The 9,797-nt window shown below is 40.2% G+C and overlaps 1 protein-coding gene across 26 annotated transcripts in view; it reads left to right on the forward strand.

Annotated features, from left to right (window-relative positions):
• Positions 1-7,389, forward strand: part of LOC122557375 (teneurin-3) — a 2,612,756-nt gene extending 2,605,367 nt beyond the window's left edge. For all 26 annotated transcript variants that reach the window (XM_043705048.1, XM_043705023.1, XM_043705127.1 and 23 more), the window contains 2 exons: positions 2,118-2,248; positions 5,733-7,389. In XM_043705048.1, the coding sequence (XP_043560983.1) occupies positions 2,118-2,248; positions 5,733-6,488 (887 nt within the window). In that variant the 3' untranslated portion in view covers positions 6,489-7,389. The remainder of the gene's footprint in view (positions 1-2,117; positions 2,249-5,732) is intronic.
• Positions 7,390-9,797: the final 2,408 nt, after the last annotated feature.

Genomic DNA, 9,797 nt, shown 5'->3' on the forward strand with positions numbered 1-9,797 from the left:
CTTGTCAAAGGCAGTATTAAAGTCCATGTAGACAACGTCTGCCACTCTGCCCTCATCAATCTTTTTGATTACATACTCAAAACAACTCAATCAAGTTCATGAGACACAATTTCCCATCAACAAAGCCTCACTGACAATTCCAAATCAGTCCTTGTCTCTCCAAATGCACGTAAATCCTAACTCTTGGAATCCCCTCCAACAACTTACCCATCACTGACATCAGACTCACTGATTAATAGTTCCCAGGCTTCTCCTTAGAGCCTTTTAAAAATAAAGACACACCATTAGCCACCCTCCAGTCCTTCAGCCTCTCAAGTGTGGCTATAGCTGATGCAAATATATCTGCTAGGGGCCACACAGTTTCTTCCCCAACTTTCCACAATGTCCTGGGATACACTTGATCAAGTCCCAGAGATTTATCCACCTTTATCTTTTTTAAGATCTCCAGTACCTCCTCTTCTGTGATGTTGTCTGTTTTCAAGATATCAATACTGATTTCCCTGAGTTGCCTAGCCTCCCTATCTTTCTCCACATTAAAAACTGATGTGAAATATTTATTTTGTATTTCTCCCATCTCTTGTAGTTCCACACATTGATGACCTCATTGATTTAAAGTGGCTCTATTCTCTTCCCAGTTGCTCTTTGCTCTTTTGGATTCTCCTTAATCTAATCTGCCAAGACCATCTCGAACTCCATTTTTTGCCCTCCTGATTTCCCACTTAAGAATGTCCTTACTCCCCTTATACACTGCAAGAGAATAATTTGATCTCAGTTGTTTATACCTAACATACCTCCTTCCTATTTTTGGCCAGAGTCTCAATATTTTTATCCATTGTTCCTGACTCTTACTAGCCTTACCCTTTCCTCTAAGTCAGACATATAAGGTAACGCCTCTGAACTCTTATTATCTCACTTTTGAAAGCCTCCCACTTACCAGCCATTCTTTTACCTGCGAAAGACTATTTGTGTCGTGCCTTCAAAATTTGCCTTAATCCAATTAAGAAATTTAATTTTTATATAAGGCCTATCCTTTTCCATAACTATTTTAAAACTAATAGAATTATGATTATTAGTCCCAAAGAGCTTCCCCAATAACACTCCAATCTGCCTTATTTCTCAAGAGGTCAGGTTTACTCCTTGCCTAGTATGACGTCTTCATCTTGATAAAGAAAACTTTCTTGAACACATTTAACAAGTTCCTCACGTATGGAGTCAGCTATTATGAGGGGGCATAGCTTTAAATTAAGGGGTGGTCGGTATAGGACAGATGTTAGGGGTAGATTCTTTACTCAGCGTGTCGTGAGTTCATGGAATGCCCTGCCAGTAGCAGTGGTGGACTCTCCCTCATTATGGGCATTTAAGCGGGCATTGGATAGGCATATGGAGGATAGTGGGCTAGTGTAGGTTAGGTGGGCTTGGATCGGCGCAACATCGAGGGCCGAAGGGCCTGTACTGCGCTGTATTCTTCTATGTTCTATGTTCTATGTTCTAAACATATCATTGTATCGTTGCAATTGGCTGAATTGTTCTCATGTAGAAGAGAGTAATTGGTTTGATTTCCTTCTCCAGTCTCTATGTATATATATCCAGTGAGACCAGGTGTGATTTCAAGAATTTGGGAATATAAGTAAGCAGCTCCCAGTTCCCCCCACTTGACAACAGTAGTGAGAGAGTGAGTGCCTTCAAGATAGGAAAGATGAGCAGAAACGGAAGAGGAAGAGAAATGCTAGCTGAAAGGACTGCGTATTGGTGTTCAATCAGATACAAAGAATCACCCTGACATCTCCCCTGGTAAACATTTCTAATGCCCCAACACCCCCACACCCCTGACTGTACAGTATACCACCCTCCCCACCACTGCTACATACCCCCAACCCCATGCAGTGCCCTCTGTCCACTGCCACACATAGCAGCCTGACAGAAAAGATGATTGTGAATAAGTATTCTTTTTGGAACTTTTACATAATACAAGAGTTTTATTACTTCAAAACTGCTAGTGTGTCAAGTGTGTATCACAATATAACATACATCCTGTTTGTACTGTGGACTCCATCTGTTCTGAAAGTGTCTGATACCTTTGTTGTATTCTCCTTGTCAATATTATGTTGTCCCCACAGATATCAACAGTTGGCTACTGATGTTTGGGTTCCAACTCCACAATGTTATTCCTGGTTTTCCTGTACCCAAGCAGGGCCTGGAAGAACCTTCATATGAACTTATAAAGAGTCAAGAATGGGACGATGAACCGGTAAGATTCATCAACACTTTCGGCCAATGACAAAATATTGAAAAGCAAACAAACCTTTGCCATCTGAGGGCAGAGTTAATGTCATGGTGTTGATAGGGCAATAACTCAGCTGCTTAAGCAGACATACAGTCATCAGCACCTCCCCTATCTAAGATTTTGGGGTTCACTTTAAATTTAATTGTAAGACTTATATCAATTATAATTAGAAAAGGAGTTAGCATGAGCAAATGTGCATTTACTAGTTCTGATTAGTTACAAGAGCCATTTCATATAGAAACATGTTTTCACAATGTTTACAGAACTTAGTAAGTTTATCAGAACAAATGCAGAAGAAATAATTCATAATAAGGGTTGTTGTTTTCATTCATCTACTTCAGGATGCCAGTTCATCCCATTAGTTGACTAGGTACTTGTCTCTTATCTTATCCTATCTGATATAAGTTCCATCCTCTTTTCATTCTTCCTTCCTTGCCTATCAAACCACGAAGAATCACCACTTCCTAATCGTAGTCACTCCTTGAAGATAGTTTTTAATCAACCTGTTCAAAGATGTTATTGCACATCCTTGGAGCAGATTGAGTTTGAACACAGGTCACCTGGCTAGAGATAGAGGCATTACCACTGTTTCCACAAAAGCACTCAAGAGGCACCTTAGCATTCTCATACAAGAACAGCCCATGGTCACTCTTGGATTGGCTAGATAATGTCTGCCCAACTCCTGACTGGTTTCTTTAAAAATAATCGTCATCTTAATGAATCAATTCTTGCTCTCTCCTGTTCATTCTTTGATGTGCCAATCGTTTTGTAATCACCTTTTTTTCCTCTTAGCTTACCAATTCCCCAGATCTTTAACAAGCCAAGGTGGCATCAGTGAGCAATTTATGTGTCTTGTTAGAGTCTACCTCCCAGTAATTAACAATCATTCCAAATGTCACGATTTCTTCTAAAATCGATCAATAGCCTTGAACTAAAAGGACACTATGTGACTCCACAATAACAGTTGTTATCTAAAAACTATAGTTTCCAAAGGCCATATGGACTTCTTTTTTTTCTCCAACACCTTGAAGTTACAAAACTAAACCATTTTAAAGCATAGCTATTTATCTGGGTGAAAAGCCTTTTAGTGAAAACATTCCCACATACATAAGTGTAAGTTTACATTAGTTTGAAACATAAAACTATAAACCCTTGATTTGCTTCCTTACAGAAATTGTTGACAACTAACTGCACTCAAACAGAATGCATTTTAATTCCTTGCTTGCTTAACCATTAATAATTGAAAAATAACACAAAACTATTGTGAAATGGTGCTAGTTATTGACTATCAAGAAGAAACAACTTCAAGTACTGGTAGAAAGGTATTTTGTGGAAAAACAAAGGCTTAATTAGATATGACAAACCTGTTTTTTTTGCCTATGAGGTTAGATCTTTATCATTTCTCCCTCCCACAATGAGAGAAAGTTTGAACAATGAAACCTGCCTCACTATTGACCTGGATTTACCTGCCGTTATCCCAGTTTCACAGTCGGCTAGGTACACATGGTGGACTTCAATCCCATCCTATTAGTTCAGATCAGACATAAACTCAACACACACACACACACACAGTTGATGTGCTACTCTAAGCCAGTGGAATCTTTGCAGTAGTCATTGAGGAATTGTTTCCTTAACATTGCAGATTATTGTCCTTGATGGTCAGAGGTAAACTGCTGATACTTCATGTTGTGAAAGATTTATCTCATGATCAAAACTAAATTAGTTGCAGGCACGTTGTTTAATAGTTTGAAACTACCATAATTTGTCTTTCATTTAATTAAATAATACAGCACTGCAACTGACAAAACAGATGTTAAATTGTTTTAATTGGTCTTTTATAAAGCATGCCGCCTATTTAGAAAGGATTTTATTTGCCGCTATTTTCCACTGGTTGATTGATTTATTGATCGTAATATTGTTTGCAGATGGAAACTAGGGCTTCTTTCGTGTCTCTGCCTTTTATCATTCCTCTCAAAATGAAATGTTTGATGGAAGTAAAGAATTCCACAGACTTACTGAGAGAAGAAATTCTTCCTCATCTCTGTCCTAACTGGGTGACCCTTTGCTCTGAGTTTATGCCCTCTGGTCCTAGACTCTCCCAGTATGGGGGGAAATAACATCTCTGTATGCACCCTGGAAAGCCTGCTAAGAATCTTATATTCTCCCAAACACAAATGTGTACAGGCCCAGCCTGCTCAATCGCTCCTCATAAGAAAATCCACTCCAGACCCAGGATCAACCTGGTGAAGTTTCTCTGGAGTGCCTCCGATGTCAAGGACCTAAAGCTGTCCACAGTATTCCAGCTGTGATCCAATTAGTGCCTTGTGTAGTTTTCTTTTATTTGTTCCATTGCCTTTGAAATGAAGCCCAACATTATTTGCTGAACTTGGATGCTACCTTTTATGATTCTTGCCCAGTGATCCCCTAAATCCCTCTGTACTGTTTCTCCTTTAAATAATATTCAGTTCACCTATTCTGTCTAACAAAGTGCATAACCTCACGTTTACCCTCATTAAATTCAATCTGCCAAGTTTTTGTTCACTCATTTAATGTGTCCCCGTGCAGACTATCCAAGTCATCTCCACCACTTGCCGTCCCAATTACTTTTGTGTCATCTGCAAACTGGGCAATAGTACAGTAACTTCCCTTAGCTAAGTCATTAATATATATTGTAAAGAATTGTGGCACTGCTCTCTGTGGCCCTCCCTTCATTACACATTGCTATTACTGAAAATGTTCCACTTATCTGTCTTCTATTAATTGGACAATCCACAATCCATGCAAATATTCTACCCTCGGTACCATGGACTCTTACTTTGTTAAGTAAGACTTTATGAGCAGTGCCTGACCGATTGCCTTTTAGAAATTGCATACATTACATCTGCTGCAACCAATCCTCTTAATTTAAATCTTCAGTCCCAGATTTTGTTAAGTCTGCACCACCACCCCTATAAGACCATTTCATCCTTCCTCGGGTGAAATTTTTAGAACTGAACTCATTACTCTAGAGTAGGGCTTCTGACAACTGTCGCACAGTTTTGTATATGAATAACGGCCATCCACCCATTAGCCTTTTACATTATCTACTGTACCTGTCCTTCAGTTCTTTGTAATGTTGATACATGGTGCCCTCATCTTTCTTCTGCTCCGAATTGCTGGCTTGTCACTGTTCAGAAAATAATTTGATCTATCCTTCTTAAGTCCAAATGGGATGACCTCAAATCTCCCCATTGATTTACATTTACACATGGTATTGATGTTACTTTAGAGCTGTATTTGTGTTTGGAGATACATCTTGGCATTATACTTCCCTCATACATTAAATAGGAAAAACAATGTTTTACAAGAAAAAAGGGTAGTTTATCTATTGTGTTTTGTTTCAGTGTGCAAAAGGATTTTATCTGCACTCAAAACTAATACTTGAATTTTTTTTTGTACTTGTTTCTAGTTTTTTTCTGGAGTACAACAAACCATAGCAAGACAAGCAAAGGCTTTCATGGGCCTGGGGAAAATGCCAGAAATTCAGACAGGCAAACACCAAGCCAGTGGACAGAAGCCATGGCTCTGGTTTGGAACGGTCAAGTCTCTGGTTGGCAAGGGGGTCATGCTTGCATTGAATCAAGGAAAAGTGACAACCAATGTGCTCAACATTGCAAACGAAGATTGCATTAAAGTTGCGGCCGTGCTAAATGGAGCGTACTACTTGGACAACTTGCATTATACAATCGAAGGCAAGGACACTCACTATTTCATCAAAACTGCTTCACCTGAAACTGACCTTGGCACTCTGCGGCTGACCAGCGGACGCAAGGCATTAGAGAATGGTATCAACATCACTGTTTCCCAGTCCACGGCTGTGGTGAGTGGCAGGACTCGAAGGTTTGCCGATGTCGAAATACAGTACAGCGCTTTGTCCCTCCACGTTCGCTACGGGACGACCCTGGATGAGGAGAAGGTTCGGATACTGGAACAGGCCAGGCAGAGAGCACTGGTGAGTGCTTGGACCAGAGAACAGCAGAGAGTGAGAGATGGCGAGGAAGGAATCAGATTATGGACAGAAGGAGAGAAGCGACAGCTGCTGAGCGCTGCCAAGGTGCAAGGATATGATGGGTACTATGTACTCTCTGTGGAGCAATATCCAGAGCTAGCAGACAGTGCAAACAATATTCAGTTCTTAAGACAGAACGAAATAGGAAAGAGGTAACACACAGGCTAGTTGGTGGCTGCCAAAGAGATAAACTTAACACTGTCTTCTTTTTCTGGGAGAACAGAATATTAGTTTTGCTGCCCTTTGTTAACACATGGTTAACTGAGGAAACTGAAATGTAACTGAACCTTGAGATAGACTTCTGTCCAGATCTATTTGTAGCACATGTTCTTTCCTAGAGCTGTTGAACTTGGTGGAACTCTTTTCTTTTCCTACTCGGCTGGAGCCTACAAAGGTGGAGCAACGTGGTTCCTACAAACAGAAACTTCAAATCACCCTTGATAAACAGGATTGTCAACTGCTTCAAAAATTAATTGTTTACAGTTGATTGACACTACACTCAGACACAAGGTTGGACTAACATGTAAAAAGGAAAGCTTAACTGTTTTGTACTTGGCCAAATCTGTTGACTGTTTTCTGTTGTTTAAGAAACACTGTAATAAGCATTAGAATCAGTGTCCGGATACAGAAACTGTGTATTATGACATGAGTAATCTTTGCTTACCAGAAATAGTCTTACTCTTTCTTCACAGTAACTGCTGTAAACACATTGGACCTGTGGCACAGAACAAACTCAACAGTTTCATCACTGTATTGTGGAGTGGAGGGCCTCCTCCTGTTTTCAACTGTGCTGCTTTATACAATGACAATTTGTGCAAAGTAGTGTTGACTCTGACAACAAGAGACAGTTGCTCTTCTTAATTTTTGCAATGCCATGGGATTTGCCTTGGGAAGTTACACAAACGTACAAGATCACCCTCACAGCAAAGCAAAGGAAATTTTTTTTTCTTTTTTGTAAAGTGTGTGAGACCAGTACCTTATGGAGTTTTTATATGAATTCCAATTTACTGTTCATCAGATACTAGTCTCAAAAGATGTTAATTTATGTAAAGTGTTTCAAAGAAGTTTATACTTGAAAATAAAATCTTTAAAATACAGTGGCTGTCTTGCAAGCTGATTTTTAATTAGATGGAAGGGGGGAAATGAGATTTTCCAAGGGAATCTTTTGCACTACTCTTGAAAGTTCATTACTCACTTGTTAACCTGCCTTGAGGAGTATTTTCATCCATTCTTGAGGTTAAATTCACTTGAGTTTTGAACGATAAAAAGGACTTTGATTTAATGCAGAACTTGTTACGCATGAGAGACTGGAGCAAAACAATTGCAGCAAATTGTTCTCAACATATGCAAGGAAACTGCAAATATATATATTATATATATATATATATATATATATATATATAAACATTGACCACAATGATTCAGCTATTATTTCATGCTAACTTACCTGGATAAGTGTGCTTCACTGTTGATAGTGGTGCACTTTTTAGTGGTGCAAGCTCCTGTTTGGCTCCTCATGTTTGTATAAAATCTTCTATGAGGAGAAAGTGAGGGCTGCAGATGCTGGAGATCAGAGCTGAAAATGTGTTGCTGGAAAAGCGCAGCAGGTCAGGCAGCATCCAAGGAGCAGGAGAATCGACGTTTCGGGCATAAGCCTGAAGAAGGGCTTATGCCCAAAACGTCGATTCTCCTGTTCCTTGGCTGCTGCCTGACCTGCTGCACTTTTCCAGCAACACATTTTCAGCTAAAATCTTCTATGGCCAATCTTTATGAAAAAAGAGCAAGAGTCCCTCCCTCTGCCTGTTTGGCAAATATTTGGGGCATATGGTTTCGAGGAAATGTGAGGAAAACCATTTTCTTTCTGAGGATGGTGGGAATCTGAAATTCACTAGTTGTCAGGCTGGTAGAGGCAGAAACCTTTGTAACATGTCAGAATTACATCAAAGTTGGTTTTATCTGGCATATTACGAACAGGCACTCTCAATAAATCGACAAAAATTATATACCTGTGAAATAACTACAGAACCCGGTATTCCGTCATTAAGTTACCCTTTATTTAAACATGCACAGTCCATGAGTTCTGACCAGCCAGCTCAGAGCCAGTCCCTAGGATAAGGAGACTCTCTGAATCCCTTGTTTATATCTGTTAGCAAGGGTTCCCTGGTTGGCCCAGGTTAACAGCCCCATTCAAGGAACTCATAGTCAATGAGATCCACTTGGCCCTCGTTCCAACCTGAAATATCAAAAGCTTTCATATTATCACGATCTCAGTGATGTCTGAGTAGTCAACTGAAGGTGCGAACAAAAAGGCTGTCTGCTGGTAAGTTCCATTTAAGGCAAAGTTATATTGTTATTTAAGTGAGTTATGCTACAATTAAGATGTAACAGCAATGTGTCTAACCCCTGAATTATGTTTCTATTACTTTGTGTGTTTTTACATTAATTATGTGGTCCTCTTGATGAACCAGCTCACTCCTGGTCCCATAGGTGCCAGTTAATAGAAATTTGTTGTATTTTGTTGTGCATTTGCAATGTCAAGGCACACATGGCCCTGGCAGTAAAATGGGAATAAAATAGTTAAATGGATGTATTTGACAGGCATGGATACAATGAGCTGAAGGGCCTTTGCTCTCCGCTGTATTTGGGACCTTGCTGTGCAAAACTTTGCGGGGCTGGCTACATTACAACATTGGTTGCAAAGCACTTTGGGAAATCCTTTGAGGGTTGTGAGAAGAACCATATTTTATTGACAACATCGAACAGTACAGCATGGGAAGAGGCCCTTCGGCCCACCATGTCTGCTCTAACCGTGCTGCCTTTCTAAACTAATGCCATCTGCCTGCACATGCTCCATCTATTCCCTGCCTGCTCATGTGTCTGTCTAAATGCCTTTGAAACATTGCTATTGTCTCTACTTCTACCACCTCCCCAGGCAGTGCAAGGCACGTACCACTCTGAAAAAAGAACTTGCCTTGCGCATCTCCTTGAGTTTCCCCTCTTACCTTATACCTAGGCCACCTAGTGTTTGATATTTCCACCCTGCGATAATGCCTCTGACTATCCACTCTATCCATGCTTCTTATACTTCTATGAGGTCGCCTCTTCAGCCTCCAAAGCTATAGAATAAACAATTTAAGTTTGCCTAACCTCTGCTTATAGCTAACGCACTCCAATCCAGGCAAACTCCCAAGAAACCTCTTTTGCATCCTCTCCGAAGCCTCAACATCCTTCCGACAGCGTGGTGACCAGCGCTGCACATAATAATCAAAATGTGCCCTAACTAAAGTTTTATACAGTTGCAAATCATTTGCCAACTTCTTTACTCAGTGCCCCGACCAATGAAGGTAGGCATGCCACATGCCTTCTTAATCACCTTCTCTACTTGTTGCCAGTTTTAAGGAGCTACGGATGTGCATCTCTCAAGATATTTTACTGCAGAGAGAGTCTTCATAAAACCCAAATAAC

The sequence above is a fragment of the Chiloscyllium plagiosum genome, chromosome 2, assembly GCF_004010195.1.
Source record: "Chiloscyllium plagiosum isolate BGI_BamShark_2017 chromosome 2, ASM401019v2, whole genome shotgun sequence".
NCBI classification, from domain to species: domain Eukaryota; kingdom Metazoa; phylum Chordata; class Chondrichthyes; order Orectolobiformes; family Hemiscylliidae; genus Chiloscyllium; species Chiloscyllium plagiosum.